The sequence below is a fragment of the Acipenser ruthenus genome, chromosome 51, assembly GCF_902713425.1.
Source record: "Acipenser ruthenus chromosome 51, fAciRut3.2 maternal haplotype, whole genome shotgun sequence".
Classification (NCBI taxonomy): domain Eukaryota; kingdom Metazoa; phylum Chordata; class Actinopteri; order Acipenseriformes; family Acipenseridae; genus Acipenser; species Acipenser ruthenus.
The window spans coordinates 984,453-1,005,107 of record NC_081239.1 but is presented as its reverse complement, the minus strand read 5'-3'; the positions used below and the strand labels follow the sequence as shown (position 1 = coordinate 1,005,107).

The 20,655-nt window shown below is 38.1% G+C and overlaps 1 protein-coding gene across 17 annotated transcripts in view; it reads right to left on the bottom strand.

The window, feature by feature from the left end:
* LOC117398528 (neurexin-2-like) overlaps positions 1 to 20,655 on the bottom strand; it is a 420,078-nt gene that overhangs the window by 296,040 nt on the left and 103,383 nt on the right. For all 17 annotated transcript variants that reach the window (XM_059015985.1, XM_059015996.1, XM_059015998.1 and 14 more), the window contains one exon: positions 8,793 to 8,810. In XM_059015985.1, the coding sequence (XP_058871968.1) occupies positions 8,793 to 8,810 (18 nt within the window). The remainder of the gene's footprint in view (positions 1 to 8,792; positions 8,811 to 20,655) is intronic.

Here is a 20,655-nt window from a genome sequence, read left to right as displayed (position 1 = left end):
GGGTGGAGGAGTTGAAAGCAGACTCATATCGCATTAGATCTCAACAGATCATATCAAAGACTATATATATATATATATATATATATATATATATATATATATATATATATATATATATATATATATATATATATATATTATTCCTGTGCAAATGTATTAGAACACCCCAAGATGTGTCATTTATATCCTTTATATATCTACCTGCATGAAAACCTCAGGGTGTGAGAATTTCAATTTTCAGTCAGTATTCAGTGATATAGAAATATCCATGTGTGAAAATGTTAGGCCGCTTTGTGCTTCAAATTAGGCATCTTAAACAACTTCTAAAAATGATGCATTTTACCATGTGTGCCTATGTGCTCCTTTTCTCTTACTATTTCAAAAGAATTGCATGTGTGGCTTATTAAAGTCATCAATTAAATGAGACAATCACTGCCTTGTCTAATTTTCCAAGGTTACAGTGGTTTGCTATGCACTACAAATCAAAACTACAGAAGCAGTGGGATGTTCTAATAAATGTGCACACTGCTGTATGCCCGCCCCTTCATTTATAAACGCATCCCCTCTCTCCCCCTTCCTTATCTCAGAAGGAGGCGTACAGTATCACACCTAGCTCCTAGGAGATGGCAGCCCAGCGATAATGACGGAGGTTTGATTTATTAACCCATCTGCCTGTGATCGCCGACAACACAACACTACAAGCAGAGCAGCAGCCCTGCAGAGGCTGTGATTTATACCAGCCCTGTGTGTCACTTCAGATCTCTACAAACAAGCTGTGTCGAGACTGTACGTCATCTCACAGTTTGACAGCCACAACAGCAACAACTATGTACAGCTATGGCCAAAAGTTTTGCATCACCTAAAATTTTCTGATTGAAAAAAAAAAGAAAAAAACTATATATGATTTAGATCTTTTATTTAACATCATGTAATCAAATAAACTACAAAAAAATATATATCGCAAGTGTCTACTGGAAGCCTTAACAGTAGTACAGTAGTATTTCATGTTAGATTTCGAAATGTCGCATTTTTCAGTTTTTGTTTAGTTTTTTCGTTATATGCAAAACTACAAAGCAGTATGTAATTCAATATGTTCACATAACATCATTCAGCAGGTTTCAAATCGACTTTATGAAGCAAACATACCGTAAAAACTAGAGTATAAGTCGTACCGGTGTATAAGTCGCCCTCCCCTTTTTGAGACAACAATTTCAGGAAAAAGCCTATAGGTCACACTGGTGTATAAGTCGCTCCCCCCTTTTTAGGACCCCCTAAAAATACCTAGAAAATAGACTTATACAGAGGTTTTTAACCCTTTGCAGTCCATTTATTAAGTGCGCGTCAGGCACGTCAGGTCCAATTTATTTTCACACACGCAGTTAATTTTAGACGCGCTGTTTAAAAGTATTTTTTCCACAGTCAAACGGGTTTAAATGGCCCTGCATATCAACAAAGCACTCACTAGGCATCTCCAGCCCCGCCCCACCCTTTCGTTCGCTATCACTTTCACCTATGTAAGAAATAAATAATAATAAAAATAATAGTCGTACATACCGATCGATAATCTCCTGATCACTCGTTTTATCACCAAACTCCTCAATAATGCGATCCAAGTCATTATTTATTACTATAACATCTCAAAAAAGCTCTGCAAATGTCCGTGATAGCCTCTGTGCGCTGGTGTGGTATCACATAGCTTGTGTCCTTATACCCGCCCCTATTGTAATGCCAGGGGCATGTATGCTTATTCATGAGATACGCCTTTTCTGTCGCTCCCACTCGGCAATAGAATGGTTTTCTCGGCTTTTTCCGCTGAAAAAACGAATAGAAACCAGTTTTTTGCGTTTTTAAAATGATGTCGGACAGGGTCCGACAATGGACCTGATAGGAATAATTGCAATGTCGGACCAGCTCCGACAATGGACCGCAGTAGTTCATTCTATAGGGTGATGCAAAACCTTTTGGCCAGAGCTGTAGGTGTCAAAGTTGATTAGTCTTGAAGGAATGCCTAATCTGAATCACCATTATTTCTTTTTCAATTTACTACCATTGTACCCCACACCAAAGCTCTTTATTTTATAAATATCCCCTGAATTGATTTGCATTTCAAGGGAAATCAGGGCTCATAATTAATTTACCTGTTTTTGGGGGGTAAATATCAGGGTAATAACTTGCGAACCACAACCAGCAATTTGATCTGAGTGACTGTGTAATGCTAGTAAAGTTACCTGCGTGTACTTCAGTATGTTAAATAGAACTGTATTGCACTAAAACTAAGTTTCAAAAAGTTATATAATTTGCTGCACTAGGCATCCTATAGGTCTTTATAGTGGAGAGAGAACTAGTTAGAAAACCCATGAGCATGCACACATACACCAGCCTTCTTAACAGATCGATAGATACGCTTTCACAGTCAGATCACAGTTTTCAAGATTTTACACACCTTAAAGGGAATTTCAAATCAAGGTCCGAATTGCTTATAGCAAATCTGAAACGTCAAAATTAAGGTAATTATTGTGTAACCTTCCAGAGTGCAACTTTTAATGCATAAAGCTGACGGAACACAAACCTGGTTTCAGGAGACTGGTAGACCTAGTTTGAGGAGGTTGCTGTATCAAACCCCAAGTCTCCCCTGGTGTGCCGTGTAATGGCCTGAAACCTAGTCTCCTGAAACCCAAGTCCCAAGACACAAAGAGGCTTTGTGTTCCCTCAGCTTAAAGTCATGAATCATGAATTCTCCCAAAATACGCAATTATGATTTTACATGGTTCTCTATCCATAACCAAGTTGGTATTTTTTTTTGTTCAAAGTGTAATGTTAGATTGATCTCTCGTATATCTTAATTATGGCTTGGTTAAATTGACCCCCCTGCTAATACTAAAGAAAAAGGTTAAAGTAAATCAATAGATTTGATTCTCCAACCACAGTAAAAGGCAGTGGCAGCTAGTGCTGTAGGCTAGAACGACTCCCAGTACCACAGCTAGCATCAAATCAAATCACAGAATTAAATAACCTGTTTTTTTGTGTTGCTGTACTGCATGTTTTGAACTGATGTCAGTGATTTCTTTTCAGCTTTGTCAGTAAAAAAGGTACATTCTCTTGTCGGTAACAATCCGCCTTTCAGTGGCCAAAGAACAACAGTCTAAGGCATCGTGATTTCAACTTGACAGGACAGTAGAATCTCAGGATACAGACACCTTGGGAATGCAGGCTGTTCCTAAGCCTGAAATGTCTGTAACTCTGAAAATAAGTTTAATAAACGTGCACACCTGCTATCAACACCCTCAATCTGGAGAATAATACAAAGATACAGCACAGTAATGCAATACCCCATTTTCCATATATCTGGAGATCCACTTATCTAATTGTCATTAAAGTATTAACATTAAGAATTGAGAATTATGTCGGATGGATATATTATGGTGTCTGTCTGTCTGTCTGTACATCCGTCTGTCTGTAGGTCACACTTTTTCTATTCTTAGTCAGTACTCTTCTGTACTTACTGTGGATACTATGGTTGTCAACATTTGCATCATAATTTACATTTTGAATTTGTCACTCATATAGATGTCCATTATTTGAGCTCAGTCTCAATTACAGATCAGTTATTTAAAAGCAATACAAGAACACCCTGATTAGCCATTAAAGGAGAGGCCATTGAGCCATTCATAATGCAGAAGTCTCCTCTCCTGAGCCCTGGCGATGGAGAAAAATATAACACAAAAACACAACCAGCCTCTACCAGATTTCCTTTTGAAACTAAAGACTCAAATGGTGAAAGCAATGCAGCAGCTAATGGGATGTTGCAGTGTGCACAGCGACACAGCAGGAGGAGCAGAATTCTTTCCACATGGCATTGAAAAGCCCAGTCCTGTCCATTTATACTGCACACACTGGAGGACAGGATCCCTGTGGTTTCACCAGGGGATGGGGCGGCTGGATGCCTCCCCAGCTCTGTTCTGTGTTAGTGCAGCCCGAGCAGGGGGAAGCTTTTTTGAGAAATGGCCTCAACTTGACCTGGTGCTTCTCAGCGGGGAAGCCTGACTGTGATTCAAGTTTGGTGGAAGAAGAGAGGAAGGGAGGATAAATAAGGAATGGAATAAAGAATTAGATAAAGAATTCATAAAAGTGTGAAAGAGGGGAAGAGAGAAAGAATCAATGAAACAAAGAATGAGCAAAAAGAAAGAATGAATGAAAAGGAAGAATGAACAAGTGAGAAAGTAAGAAAGAAAGAAAGAACAAAAAGAATGAACAAGTGGGAAAGAAAGAAAGAAAGAAAGAAAGAATGAACAAGTGAGAAAGAAAGAAAGAAAGAAAGAAAGAAAATAATTAGTGAAAGAATGAGAAAAACAAAGAATGAATGAGTGAGAAAGAAAGGAAGAGTTTGTGAAAGAAAGAGTGAAAAAGAAATATAATAATATGAAACAGTAATATCGTGTAATTAAGCGGTCAGAAAGAAAGAAAAAAACGAAGAGGAAGGCAACAGAAAGAAAATGAACGAGCACAAGACAGAAAGCTAGAATGAGGCATTAAAGGAAAGAAAGGAGGAATGAAAGAAAGGAACAAAAAAATAAAAAGAAGAAAAAATCAAAAGAAAACATGTCCAGAGATATGTCTGCCTGACGTGCTGACTGCACCATGTGTCAATGCTTCCTAAATTGTAAGCTGTTTGTCAAAGCCTTCTTTTCACGAAGCATGCAGAAAACAGCTAGCATGCTAACACATGCAGCGATGTAGTGGGCACAGTGGGCTAGAATATTAAGAGCTAGGAATGGCATCTTTATATTTAATAGGAGATTGCAACAGGCTGCCCACCCACGCACACACACACACTCACACTGCAATTTAATACATTTGGTTTCTATGCTTAAGGGCTTGAGTGTGTCTCGAAATCACACCCACCCTCTCTATTGTGCTGTTAATGGTGTGAGAGGGAGAAAAGGTATACAAGTATTGAGACAGATGAATACATGCAGTAAACAGGGATCAGGGCATTTTTTTTGCAAAATATCTGCCTTCAAAATTCACATTGCTACATGATTTGAAAGGAATGAGGACGGCCATTGAGTCCCGGCACCAAGAATTCTGTAGGCAAGCTCAAAGCCAGTTGAAGGTAGAGAAAATGATAACTCAATATGGGAGAAACAGTACCCATAACCATCTAGAATGATTGTGAACAACATACAATTGTAAGTGAAATGCAAAAAATATATATATATATAGCTAACCATTGTTCAATATTGTGTTTTCTTTGCAAACAATAAATTAGGAATTACAATAGGACAGCTCCATTTGCTATTTTGTATGCCTCCACTTTTTATTATATCACACAGGATGCTGAAAATGTGACACCATGTGTTTTAGTATTGTATCCTTTTATTGACATATATAATGAAGGCTAGAACAGCCAGTTATAGAAGTAAATAGTCTAGCGCCACCTAGTGATCGGCCACTTTGGAACTAAAGTTTTGCTGGCAATACACTGCTGTGCACTAGATGGCGCTGTCAGATCACCCACGTGACCTGCAAATTGTTGTTGTTTTCTTTTACTGATTCGAAATATAATTTGAATAATTTTAGATCAGATTAATCACTGGCCCAAAACGGAATACCCCAAAAATATGAAAAACATAGAACTTGAGGTGCATTAAAACCGCTTTCTGCAAACATAAAAGAAAAGGACACAAAGAAAATGAAATGTGAACCAACTTTAATTGTTGCATGAATAAGTGACCCCGCTGCACACAGATATATAAATATAGATGTAAATAAATTGGTTTTGATTTTCACAGTCTAGGCAGGGACAGTTCTCTTTGTTATATACCCAAGCCCAGTTTTAAATGTCATAGTCACCTTTTCGCTCAATCCATCTTATGGTGTCATGACGGTTGCAAGGAACACACTGGAATAGTGCATTCAGTGTGTGTTTAGCTGGGGAAGCAGTAATGTAGGAATTCTTAGTGTTTGAAGAACCATCTCCAGCCCTGACACAGCCCACGGCCAGAGTATACAAATTGAAAGCATGGCTTTAGCTTACAGACAGACTGAACAAACCCTTTCTCTTTCTCTCTAGGCAGCCTATATCAGTCATATGTTAGAACCACACCAGTGGACAGCTTCAGCATGTTGTGCTTTGCTGTATTTCAGCACCACATCAGTGGACAGCTCCTGTGTGCATCAGCTTTGGATAGCTCTCTTTACACTTTGTTGCATCTTGAAATATCTATACATTTCAGCACCCCCGGCAATGGAAAAAAAATGACAGAATCCCTGTTAGTTCATGAATATCATAAACTAGAGCGAACCACCTCTACAGAAAAACGTGCATACCAATAATAATAACAATTTTGAACGTTGAACTAAAAGTAGCGACTATCCTCAATCAAAATGAACACTGTGATGATGAAGAGATGTGAAGCTGCAACTCGAAGCTGAGAAGGAGAAGGCGTCTAGTGGAACATGATGAAGCTTTGCCAGGATTAATGCAGAAACTTATTCATGGATTTTTTTTATGCTGGGAGTTGGGAGACAACACGGATGGCCGATGGAACACAATGTCCACCCAATTTGTTGTAACTGCAAGGAATGCATTATCTGTAATACTGCAGCAGATTCATGCACTACATCCTTCAGGGGATGTATTATTTTAATTAGACAAAAATGCTTCACAAGTTTCCATTACTTTGGGAGCACAAGACCCTAGCACATGTGAATGAAATGCAGAGAATGTCCTATTTTTTACAGGGTTCTTTTGCGGGTGAAAAGTCTAACAATACAGGTTATGCGGTAGTCTATACTAAACCATATTTGACTTTTACTGTATATCATCCACAATACTAAAATGAACAGTAGAAGGACCGGAGATATATTCATACCTAAAAGCCCTGCAGCAGTCTTTCTGACAGCTGTATTCAAATTCAAAACACTGTAAATAGCATAACGAAAGGAGAAAGGATGTAATTCACTTTTTTTTTTTACTGAGTACGTCACATAATCATCTGAACAACTGAAGCATAATATATATGAACATTTATACTATTTTTACAGAAGCACAGCAGCATAACAAGTTATAAGAAAGTCAAATTTATTTTTCTTTTTTTCTGGTTTTATAGACAAAAAAGTCTTCCTTTACCTTGAGTCTAAGGCTGTTCACAATCAACACAGGGCATAGGGCATAGCACAGGGCATAGCTGTTCGAAGTTTTAATTTTATTGCACTTGCCAACCTCTCTTGTGGCTGTCAGCAGGGTTGCCAGCTTCAGATTATATATGTGTACACAGACACTAAAATTGAAATGTCACATTCCATTTCAGGTTTCAAGTCTAATCATTTCTACAATATTAAAGACACGATCGTATGAATAGGGGAAATGATACATAAAGACTATCAACACAGTTTCTAATTGAACATTTCTGGACTTTTTCCCCATCGTGCGGACTCAGGCTTTTTTGGTGCTTCAGTGAATATAATTATCTAAAGGAAATGATCCTTCCACGCTACGGGCAAGAGTCTTTAACTCAACCTAAAACCCAAGAAACACCCAACAGTCTTTACACAGATGTGAAACATGAACAAGAGAATGCGCCATACTGTCAGCAACTTTACAAAGTGCAATCATTCGGAATGACATTCGGAAGAAAATTAAGTTTTCATGCTTTGCTTCATTTAGCTTCACCACATTCCTTTTTGAGCTGACCTTATCATTTTTTTTTCAATGTTTATTCTTAAAGTAGCGAAAACAATAATGCCACCAACCTTGCCTGTCGCTTGCTTCCGTTATCTCAAATGCACGGTTTTGAAAGTGTGCCAAAACTAACATGTATTTTCCTTTCTAAATCACTAACTTGCATTTCAGGAAGTCTGTTACTGTATCACGTCCTAGGCCATTTTAAATTGAAACTAAGAGGACGTTTATTATTATTATTATTTATTTCTTAGCAGACGCCCTTATCCAGGGCGACTTACAATCGTAAGCAAAAACATTTCAAGCGTTACAATACAAGTAATACAATAAGAGCAAGAAATACAATAACTTTTGTTAGTTTTATTACCATCAACATTGAGTCCTTAGCCCCTTCAGGTACACAAGGAAATGAGCGCTTGTTGTTCAAATGGTTTCTTCTTCAAATACATTTAAGAGTGACTCAAGCATCACTAGGAGGGAAATGACAATTTGGACAACCGGATCCAAATCTGTCAGTACATTTTAAACCCTGTTCTGTGCACCTCATTGAAAAGGTTAACAATTTCACTGGTGGGACACATATGTCCCTTGCACCTGAAAGGGTTAAATATGTGTGATTAGGACCACTGGCAATAAATCTGTATACATGTAAAAGGGGGAAAATCCCACTATCATGAAATCCCTGAAAATATAATAATATTATATCTTCATTTTATATAGCGCCTTTCATAGTGGACCACCACCACAAAGCACTTTACAGAGGCAGGCTGCGAACTGTGCATTATATGCAGAGTCACTACCAATAGGACACTGATTTAACATCTCATCTGCAGGATGGAGCACAAGGAGGTTAAGTGCTCAGGGTCACACAGTGAGTCAGTCAGAGGTGGGATTTGAACCGGTGACCTTCTAGTTACAAGCCCTGGACTTTAACCACTGGACCACCCTGCCTGCTTTATTTTAGAATTCATGTCTATGATCTAAATGAGCCATACAGGTTTACCTGATATATTACTACCAATGGTAAAGGGTGGGTAGGATACTTGTTTTAAATGATACAGGATTATATATGCATCATTGTGTGTATATTAATGTAAATTCATCTTACCAGCCTGTGATGTGTCTCCTGCAAAGCAAACAAAAAGGACATATTTAGTGAGTAAATTGTGTGGCTGCAATTCGGCATATCTTTGATAAAAACTAGTTTACATTTTCTAACCAGACATCAATCATACATATATTTAAGCACCGTTTAAATGGACAGCTCCAAAGTGTATGAGTCATTGAAACGGAATGACTGGGGGTGGGGTGTTTATTGACCTTTTAGTCCACTCTTAATAAATATCTTTGAATTAAAAATCCGTCCCGTGGGTGCAGCTGTACCCCAAATAGTATTACTTTACTACCAATGCAGAATGACTGTGTGAGACATCATTTTTCATTTTATCCCAAAACATGGTCCTGCAATGGTGACTTCCATACTGCTACAAAATTCAATGTGGTATAATTCTGGTCTCCATTGTGCCTCGCCGATATACAAATCTCACCACATGTAGTTAATATTTAGACGTTTGTCTATTTGACTTCCTTAAAGTTTTAGATTTAGGATTGAGTGTTCACCCATTCTGAAGTTATGGGTGATTTAAACACAGAACATTGTGGTTGTATTTGAATCTGACAGTCACAACATAATTTAAAAGAGTAAACTAATCTGCAATGGAGTTTGCTTTAGATGTAACTGTGTCTTTTTCTTCATAGAGAAAATGTGTTTTTCAAGATAAGCCCTTCAACAATGGGACCAGGTCTAATCCGGTGTCTCTTTAGATATGAAAACTGTTGGTAAACCCTGAAGAACCTCGGACACAGAGCAAAGGGAAAGAGAAAAAACAAAAGACATCAGAGAAGAGGGAAAGCAAAAGTAAAGAAGCATACATCAGTTAACAGTAATGTCAACTGATTGTGAAAATCAATATGCACGCCAGCACACCTGGTTTCAAATTTACAAAGCTGTTATTTGCTGTGTTGTGAGTGTGCATCTGCATTATGTCAGCACCATAGACGTGGACAGCTCCATAGTGTATGAATAGCCTCAATGCAAAGCTTCTGTGTTTTAAGACTCCCAGATTCTGCACTAAAAACCTTATGTACAGCTGTGGCCAACAGTTTTGCATCCCCCTATAGAATGAACTAATTTTGCTTCATAAAGTTGACTCAAACCTGCTGAATAATGCTACGTTAACATATTGAATTACATATTGCTTTCTAGTTTTCCCATATACTTAATGAACAAAAAATCTGAAAAAAGACAAAATCTAACATGAAATACTGTACTGCTTTTATTGCAATATCATTTAGTAGTTTTTTTTTTGATTGCATGATGCTAAATAAAATATCTAAATGATGTTCATACAGTTATTTTCTTTAATGATGCCAATCCTAAAATTCTAGATGATGCAAACCTTTTGGCCATAGCTGTATATGGTCACTGTATAAGAACATATACTTGTATCCGCAACGTGGCACAGCCATTCACTGTGTATGCATCTGCACGGATTCAGCACCACAGGACTGGACAGCTCCGAAGTGTATGAATAGCAGCCATTCAAAGCTCCCCTGATTGTGTGAGTCGCCCTGCACGCCACGCAGTCATGCCTTTACCAGTCACTCAGGGGGCCCTACCTTCTCCTGCGTGATAAAGTAGAGAATGTATTTAAACAGTTAGATTGCAATATCAAACTGATTGCTGTTTGAGAGGCTGCTTCTTTAAGTATAACTCGCTCTTTAACACTCAGTGGTTTCTGCCATCGAGCCATAAGGACTTGCCACAACCTCAGCGCTGGTTGCTTTCTTCAATTATCCTTCAGAATGCCCCCTTTCAATAAGTGCCACTCCGCCGTTTGTCAATTTGCTTTGCCATCGATTGACTTGTGCTTTCTTTTCTCCCTCCCTCCCTCCCTCCCTCCCTCCCTCCCTTTCTCATGCCGATAGATTTTCTTTGTGGTTGTTGCTGCAAAAGTGTCCATCAAGGTGATGAGAGAGAGTCTGGAAACTAGGAACAATTCAACGAGGAAACGGAGAGCGGGAAATATATATATAAGAAATATTATAATATCTAAAGCTGATCTACATGCAGTGAAATCCCTATTATTATTATTATTATTATTATTATTATTATTATTATTATTATTATTATTATTATTAATTTATTTGTGTACAGTAATACAACGCGTATCTGCCCGTCACATATCCACCCTAACCGTTTATCCGCCATGATCAATCTCTTTAGCAACGTTAGTTTATTATTGAACAGAGAAGATTAGTTCATATATTGTAGATCCTACCAACGTTTTCATACACTGTGTTGTATGGGCTCCATGAACTGCCATTGCTGGTAGTGTCATGTGAGCTGTTCAGTGTGTTGATATGTAAATAAATCCTGTTCGCCTGCGGGGGGCGTATCAACTCCAACCTCTGTCTTTATCCAAAGCTAATTGGGAACATGAGCTACAATCAATTTACTTAGATACATTGATGATACACTATTTTGGTAATACGTACAGGGAATGTAATTGTAATAACTGGGTAATTAGCAATGGTGTAATTACATAGTATAAGGCCATGCCTATATAATAGCACAAGTATTCCCTCAGTTCTTTCAATGTAAGAACTTGCCCAGTTATTACATGCTTATATACAGTATCCCCCGTAGCAATAATCCAGAAATATCTTGAAATAATGATATTACAATTCAAGTAAATGTAAGTGTTAATAAAATCAAAGTTTGGGTAATGAAGGTTTTACTATTATTACAAAAACAGGATTCATATGTGGTACATGTATATCAAAACAAAATGCACACGCATTCAGAGGGCCCTCATAATTGTGTAATAATCAAAAAAGTACCAGAAATATTTGAAATGTTTGTATAAAATTTTAAGTGTATGGGATTATAGCAAAATGCACAACTTCTATCAGCGGTTAGGATGGTAGGATACGAGACAACTGGTGCAAAATCAAGGCAGTTATTTTGGTTACCATATAGAGTATTAAGGACAGATTGACAGATGAATGGGCAGACACTATCAGCACACGGGTCCACGTTTGTTTGAATAAAGCTGTTAATTTCTGGTTGCTGGAATACGATCCATTGCTAAAGATATTGGAGCTGTCCATTGCCTGGGTGCTGAAACACAGCAGGAATTGATACAAAATACAGAGAGAGAGAGAGAGAGAGAGAGAAAGAGAGAAAGAGAGAGAGATGTTTTCCCAAGGTCAGAGGCAGTTAGGAAAATGGCATTTTAATAGTTTATCGACAGTGACGTTGGCTGTGTGTGATGTTTACAATTGCTGGCCTACCAAACAATGTAGCACATCCTTCAATCTGAACTCCACAAACCACTGGATCGTAACATCCGATCGATAACTGACTTGAACAAACATAACGGCTACATCATATAAACTAATGACAGGGGAGTGTAATTTTCAAACAAGAAAAGTACTGCGAATCTGATTGATATGTCAAAACCCATTCCGTTTAAAAGTGTTGCATTGAAACAGTAGGCAGGAGAGATTGAGTCGGGGTTTTTTTAGCTCATCGTTCTCCTGTTAGAAGAAACAATTACGTGCTCAGGATGCTTTCCCCTGTCGTTTAATCTGAAGATAAGCAACAGAACATTTAAAGGCTATTCTCCAGCTGTTTACAAATATCCACTGAGCTGCTACAGGGGAGTGATAATGGAACATTTGCAAGGTCCCTTTGGAATCCTTAGCTCTCGGCTGCTGCATCCATTTTTATCACAGTGGGATAAAAAAACGTGCATAATTGTAAAATATCCCCCAAAGTTCTGTTGACTTTATTACACCAGAGTCACTAAGCCTGCATGTTGTAAATTGCCTGAAATTACTGATTTACATCTCCCAGTTGCCAGACATTTTATTTTCTTATGCTAAGACTAGCCAATTATTGTACCCCCAAGTTTATGTCCAATTATATTCCCCTACAACTCCCACAGCAGCTCAGGAGAAGTGAAGATCAGTGGTTGTCTCCGCCGATCCCCAAGCCAATTGCCTCTTTACACCCAGATCCACAGCCCTTGGAGGACAAGGGCTTCCACTGCTAGTAGGGTCTGCTGTAGTGTGGTGAGGAGAAACCGTCCCAGATCATGTTGCTAGCCTAAGGCCAGAGACAACGGCTCTCTGTGAAATCCCCAGCAAAGATCAGCAACTTCGCACAGCCAGAACCTGCGCACCCCTGACTGTATGACTCACCCTGCACACCACACGGTTGTGCCTTTACCAGGGGAGACACTCAGGGGTCCCACAAAAGTTAGCTTCCTTCATGATAGTAGGTAGAAAAGGCTAAAAGTTTAAAAAAGACGCATATTTCATATGTTGGCTCACAAAAGTACATCTTAAATCAGAACTCACAAAAGGAAAATAAAACGTACCCAGAACTTTGTTCACTTCATGAGGAATTGTGATGTGTAAAAAACGGCAGTAACTCGCAGGAATTTTTAGAATTTTGGAATCCAGCAGCGAGAATGCAATGGTAACCATGACAACAACCTGTAACACTCAGATTGATTTCCCAAAGTTGTGACACAGGCCTACAAATGAGAAGCAGCCACCTTAACAAAACATTTCAAAACTTCTCAAATTCAATCATTCCTTTTTAGGACTGTTGAACTTATTAAACATACAAACACACACTTTTATTCATAACTTTCTGGGGGGGTTCACACTGAACTGGAATATACTGACTGCCTTCTAAACAGTTACAAAATTGCCTAGGCTACAATATGTGCAAAGGATCTACAAGAGGGACATTTCACATTTAATGGAACTACCACAGGGTACATTTGCAGAAATGAACAGCTACCACGTTCTTGTATTGAATTCCCCTGTTTGTAATTGTGCTCATTTTGACGTCATCTTTCCTACATTCATTTTTCATGAGAGCGCTATCATTAAACAGCGACAGACTTCAGCATGCTGTTAAGCATTATGAGATGGGATCAATAATAAAAGATACTGTTGTTTACAGATGGTGCACCAACTTTAACGAACAAAGCAGAATACTGTGTAGAGAAATGGGATGATCATGTACACCAAGTGGACCAGCAACTGGAGTGAGAGAGTCGTATAGCTCTGAGTGGAGAATCATTAGGAGTCTGTATTAGTGCTATGTATAGATGTAAAAATATCAAGTGGAAATTATTGAGCTTACACAAGATAACTTCAAAGCACTGGTTTTGACAGATGTCTTATAGCAAGCTTTGGTAAGAGAATATACATGTTCTGACCTATAGTAAACCTGTGCTATATATCATAAAGTGATGGCAGTGTGATGAGCATAATGACCTGTTTTGATGGAAATTGTTCAATGGCCAATGTCCTAAGAACAGATACAAGAGGAACAGTGAAGGGTCCCATCTCATTTTCAGTATAAATAGAAAGGTAGTTATATAGACAACCCTGCATTGTGATTCCAAACATCTCCAGCTCTCCCCCCCTGAAGGAGTCCTATACAGTCACCTCCCAGTAGAAAAAGGTAACTTGGCCATTATCTTAAATCTGCTGTTTGATGCAGTGACCGCCTTACATAACTAAATGGAACACAAGTTTATTACATGTGTGTTTGAGCTTCAGAATCAAATAACTGTAATCTGGTTAAGTTTCAATTATAAGTCATTTGAGTCTTAATTATACTGTATTGGTAATGACAATAACCGAATCAATGTTGTAATTATAAGAAATTGAACCGCAACCCTGTTACATCTCACTATGTAATGGGGGCTTTTTTCAAATGTTATAGAAGAACTTGCATAGGAAATCTAAACAGATCTTATTCGTCCTTAACCTGCTGTTATCACAGACTTCGTCAGCAGTGTATTCTGTCACAGTAAAAGCCACAAATTCCAGTAAGTCTAACCTAATATGCTTTGATATCATTTCTTAGCTCTAACATTTTCCCATGTGAAAGATGAACACATTATGGTCAAGGTGAATTTTGAATAGTAATGTTTTGTGAAGAAAATGTATCGAGCTCTCCTTGCAGATACTTTGAATGCTACACTTCTGGTCAATTTTGAGAGGTTGCATGAAGGAACTAAGTTGACATTGAAAACAGGTCAAGCATCGACTGGTACTCACAGGCAAGCCCATTTGTAAACCTTTCGGGAATTTGAGTTAATTTAAAGAACTCTCTCTCTCTCTCTCTCTCTCTCTCTCTCTCTCTCTCTCTCTCTCTCTCTCTCTCTCTCTCTCTCTCTCTCTCTCTACTTGCTAAATATTTGAATGAGCAAGACATCTCAAGTAGAATGGCACCCCAAAATGTTCTCCTTTTTCTAGGAAAGCAGCACAGCTGGGGATGAGGAGTGTGTTGCTGGATAACTTCACTTTGACTACTTGCTCACTAAATACCTTGGTATCCCTGAATAGAAAATTGTTTCCTCTTTAAAAAAAAAAAGTGAGATTTTAATGAACTCCCACAAGTGCTGTGGTACACCAAAAAAAAAAAAAAGATCCACTTACTACCAGTGCGGAATAACTGGGTACAAAATTTTCTCTTCATTTTACAACCAATACACTCAGAATGACTAAAGAAAATGTTTTTCCTACAAGGACTTGAACTCCCAGTAACAACTTGGCTGTGTTCCTTTAAGGAGGACGTGGAGTATGAATAATTGTGTCAAGAAGACCCGTTTCTTAATTAACAAATGCATTAAAAAAAACATTCAAATAGAATACACATTTCTTTCATATAGGAAAATGTGAGGGGTGAAGGCAATTCATATTAAGATAACTGGAATTATTTTGCTAGTGCCATGTAGTTTAATTATATAGAGGTATTTATATGCAGATCATTACACAAGCAACAGACCTTGAAAGAATGGGAGCTGTCCAGTACTGTGGTTCTGAAAACAGGCTGATGCATTTGCCTCAACCTTTCAGCATTTTGCAAAGCTCTGCAGAAAAGTCTTTCTTCTTTGGTTAGGCGATATCAGTGGAGAAAATCAAACGTAGAGAGAGCTAAAGAGGATCCGAGCTATGATAAAACAGCTGGAACAAGAAGCCAGCTGGGTGTGCAGTGTGTATTTGATTTATGAAAAGCAAGACTCTGTGAAAAATAAAATGTAATTACGCAGTGAACAGTTCAACCTGAATGCATGCTAATTACTAACACACATCTTGGCTTGCAATTTTTTTCCACCGTTTTGTGCTAATTACACATCCCTCTACTTTTGTTAGGTTTGTCACTGATTTTAAAGCCCCGCTGGTCTGTCTGAATAGATACTGAGAATGTGCTATTGGATTCTAGGTGAGGTATTATAATGACCAAAATAAAAAATATGTATTGTTCGGTCCAGTGCTGTAATTATTATGCCCTGGACTTGCCTGATCTCAGCACCACGTTACTGCATCCTCAGCTGATTCACACTCCTTGCACTATTGCACTGATTTGTCATTGGAGATATAACTTGTTGTAATCCTAACTTGTTGCATCCTAGTTCATATTATATTTTAGTAGTATTATTGCACTTACTGTAAACTATACTGTATTTAAATAGTAAGCTTGCATTGTAACCCTGTGCTGCCCTGTAACACCTGTAAGTCACCTTGGATAAAGGTGTCTGTCAAATAAATAATAATAATAATAATAATAATAATAATAATAATAATAATAGATAGCACAGAGAGGTTTTAATCAGTCTGATTTCAGGAGCTGCTCCTAAAACAGGAATCGAAGGGCAACCTTTGAATATAAAATATCTATCGCTTCCTATAGACGTTTCAGATTGATATCATCTCTCAATTTAATTCACATCTTTTAATCTTTTGGGTACTGCATGATTATTATGTTATTGTGAGAAATGTGGATGTGGACTTAAGACAGGAGACAATTTCACACAGTGGTAAGGGGATGGAATGGGTTACCTAGCCGTGTTGTTGAGGCTGAATCACTGGGATCCTTAAAGACCCGACTTGACAAAGTTATGAGATCAATCAGCTGCTAGGAGCCAGATAAGCACTGATGGGCTGAATGGCCTCCTCTCGTTCTTAAGTTCTTATATGCCTGTTTTCCCATCCTTTGAATACACCTGTTGTGTGTCTTGTATTGCTTGGCTAGGCAATGTTGCTAATTAGGTAATATTGCACACCGCTTCAAGGCTATCAAATGGATAAAACGTTAGCATTTACACATACAGGAAAATGAGAATCACACAGAGGATATCTATTAACCATCGCGAAATCGTTTTAACAGTATCTAGTAAATTATTAATGTAGTCATTAGTACAACACACTGAGGAGTTCATTCAATGTTGTGTGAAACTCTAGTTTGCACTGCACTTTCACAAATTCATCCCCATCAGTAACAGTAAGAAAGTCATTTATTTCCAGTGGAAAGGAATATTAGATAGTAGAATATTCATTCTGAAGTAAAACTAGAAGTAATCTGTCTTGCATTCATTCAAATCTAATGACAGAATAACAGTGAATCACTCTGTTAAAAGACGATGCAGAGTTTAATCCAAGGTAAATATCGTATTGCTTTGAATTAAGACACACTTTTTAAACCAACTTTTTTCGATATTATTTTGTAGTTTCTTTGATTACATGATGTTAAATAAACGATCCAAATGATATTAATATATTTATTTATTTATAAATGATTTATAAATCCTAAAATTCTAGGTAATGCAAAACTTTTGGCCAGAGCTGTATTTGAAAATTGTCAGGTTCTAAAAAATATATCTTTTTTTTTTGCCAGCTTGTCCTGCTCTAAACACAAAAATCTGTATTTAAAACCTTTACTGAAACCTGAATAAAAACACAATAGATATTTCTGGAAGCCAGTCTATATTGGTACACCCATGACATGGCTGAGAGTGAAAGCTAGGCTCTGTTGCCTGGCAACAGTGACAGACAGAGAGGCTCCGTGCTGTCTGGGCGCTCTCTCTCTCTCTCTCTCTCTCTCTGCATGTTAACCTTTTATGAGGAGTTTTGCAGTTAAGCCACAACCTGAAACATATCCTGTAGGCCTCTCTGTCAGCGACAGAGGAAATTGCTTGACAGGAAAAAAGGGAAAAAAGGAGAACAAGCCTGCATTAGGAGCTTGAAGACATATTTCCTCACAATTAGACATCGAGCGACCTTGAGACAGCGAGCCCCAAAAGGCAAGGTAACAAAGGAGTCTTCTTGACAGCAAAAGTCTTGGAGAAATACATGAATTGAATAATTATCTGGGGGATGGAGAAATAAACTAGGGGGCTGTGGTGAATAGTGGCTAGCCTTTCAACACTGAAGGCTTTTAAGGTCAAAGGAAAGATGTTTGAGTACCAGATACTGCCTTTATTATGTTTTATGTGGTTCAGTATTAACCCAGGTAGTACGGAATTCAATTTTCTTTGGAAGAAAAAATAGAACAAGCTGTATTAATGTAATTTGACCTCAATCAAAAATTCAAGGCAGCCCCAAAGGCGCCAAAATGCAAGGCTTAGCGTTAAAACCAAGCAGGTGAACCAACATATGATACATGTCAATTGCAAAAAAATTAAACGCTTGATTATTTAAATAGTTGCAGTTTTTATGATTGCCCACCAGGTGGCACAATGCTCAATGTCGCACGGCACAGAAACTCTTGAAGCAATAGAACTGTATTCACACTGCTGAATCGGACTCTGACACATTGATGTAATTTCTTTTTTAAAAACAATCTCGATCCTGGTCATTTATCAACTGAAAGAACTAAGAACTACTTTAAGGATAATTGAAACGGTTGGATTCCAAAACACACACGCTTAAGAAAGGCTAATAGAAATATCAGCAAGTCGATAGAAATATCCAGGGGCGTTATAAAGAGAGTGGCCACTTTATTAGAAACTGGTAGAAAATCAATCAGACATTTATATATTCCCAAGTAGGAACTTTTTGTTTTAAAATAGAATTTCCGCTTCAAATAATTCAGTCTGTCCTATACATTAAAGTTGTCCGTCATTAAATTAATTTTAAAATTATAACCCATGTATGGGAAACAACCGACCACTGTATTGTGTGCTGTGTATAGAACATACAGAATAAGTCAAAAGCGTTTTTTAAGTTTAAGGGTCTTGAGTATAATTTGCTTGACTGATTTTGAATATGTCATGTGTAGGGTGTCGCTGATTATAACAGAAATGATCTCACGCAGTTTGAGCAACAGGAAACTTTTAGTTAAAAAAATAAACCCTGTGAAAAGTACAGCATTACTTTCAGATTCCCGAAATGCTACAGATTGCACAGGGGATTCAAAATGCCACTGTTGAGTTTCTGCGTCCCTAGGAAATACCGATTAAAAGCCTCCAAAATCTTTAGCTTGTAAAAGGAATCAGTGCTGGCAGTTTGTACTGGGCTTGACATGCAAGCACTTCCTTTTAAGTGGTTCCACTCAAAGAGTTTTATAATTTCACTTTCCGTGCCATGCACTTCCATTCGCTGTGCAGCTAACTCATGTTTTGAGAGAAACGCATCTCATCACATATGTTCCTTTTCAAAATCATACCTACAGCTGTGGCCAAAAGTTTTGCATCACCTAGAATTTTAGGATTCAGACAATTTAAAAACAAAACGTATATGAACATAATTTAGATCTTTTATTTATCATCAGGTAATCAATTTGATCAATCAACCAATTAAGAGTCTATATTTTTGGACATTTGACAGCACATGGAATCCCTCTACATTGCATTAACCATTTGTAGTGATAATCCCACATTGGTCAATCCTGGGCCATTCCCTAGTGCTATAAAAAGCTCTAAAAATCAGGGCATGGGCTGATCAATGGAACAAAGTTTACTATAGAATTTTTTGCTCGTTTTTGAAGTCACATGTGAATGAATTCTAGAGATCCTGAATTGGGTGTGTAGCTGCCATTAACCCTTTCCGGTCCAATATTGGACCCTGTCCGACAGCATCAAAAAGACACAAAAAACAGGTCTCTGGTCGTTTTTTCTCCGGAAAAAGCTGAGAAAACCATTCAATGGCCGAGTGAGATCGATAGGAGCCGAGAGAAGCCGAAAAAAAGGGGGTGTATCTCATGAATACAGATAGCCCCGGCATCACATAGATAACACAGACATAAACAAACAAGATAGCTGCTTCTGCATCCAGCGCTCAAAGAATATCACAGACATTTGCAGCGCTTTTTTTAGATGTTATAGTAATAAAATAATGACTTGGATCGCATTATTGAGGAGTTTGGTGATAAAACGAGTGATCAGGAGATGATTTATCGGTATGCATGACTATCAAGAGGTATGTGAAAAAAACAGCGAACGAGGGGGCGGGGTGGGGCAGGGCTGGAGATGCAGTACTGAGTGTCCTGTTGATATGCAGTGCCTTTTAAACCTGTTTTACAGTGAATAAAATTACTTTTAAACAGCGCGTCTAAAATAAACTGCGCATGTGAAAATAAATTGGACCTGACGCGCCTGAGACGCGCTGAATAGTATACAAAATAAATCTTCAGCATATGAAAAAGGGGACCAGTGATAAAGTTGCCAGTTCTATTAAGTGGTAAGGAAATGGCTCTCCATATAGATTTTCAAGCTCATTCTACACTGGATCTTGTTAAGACATGTGCCAGCACATCCCAACCTGAACAGTTCCTCACACTCGTATCTAATACCCAGAGTATCCTTTAATCTGCCTCAGGGTTTGGTTTCTAATCCCCTTGACTGAATTCTGAAAATACAGGCTGTAAACTGTTGCCATAGCAACCGGTAACGACATTCTCTTCACCGGGCTAAAAAATACCTTGGTACCACAGTTAACCCCGTGTGATCCAGTGTGATTAATTCCATACTGCACAGCCAAATAGAATCTGGCGAAAAGATATCAACATGTAGGGGTCAATGGAGGTCAGACAAATATTGCGAGCACACTTGAGAACACTGTGGCCCAGCACAGCTGCAAGGTGTGAGGATGTTTTT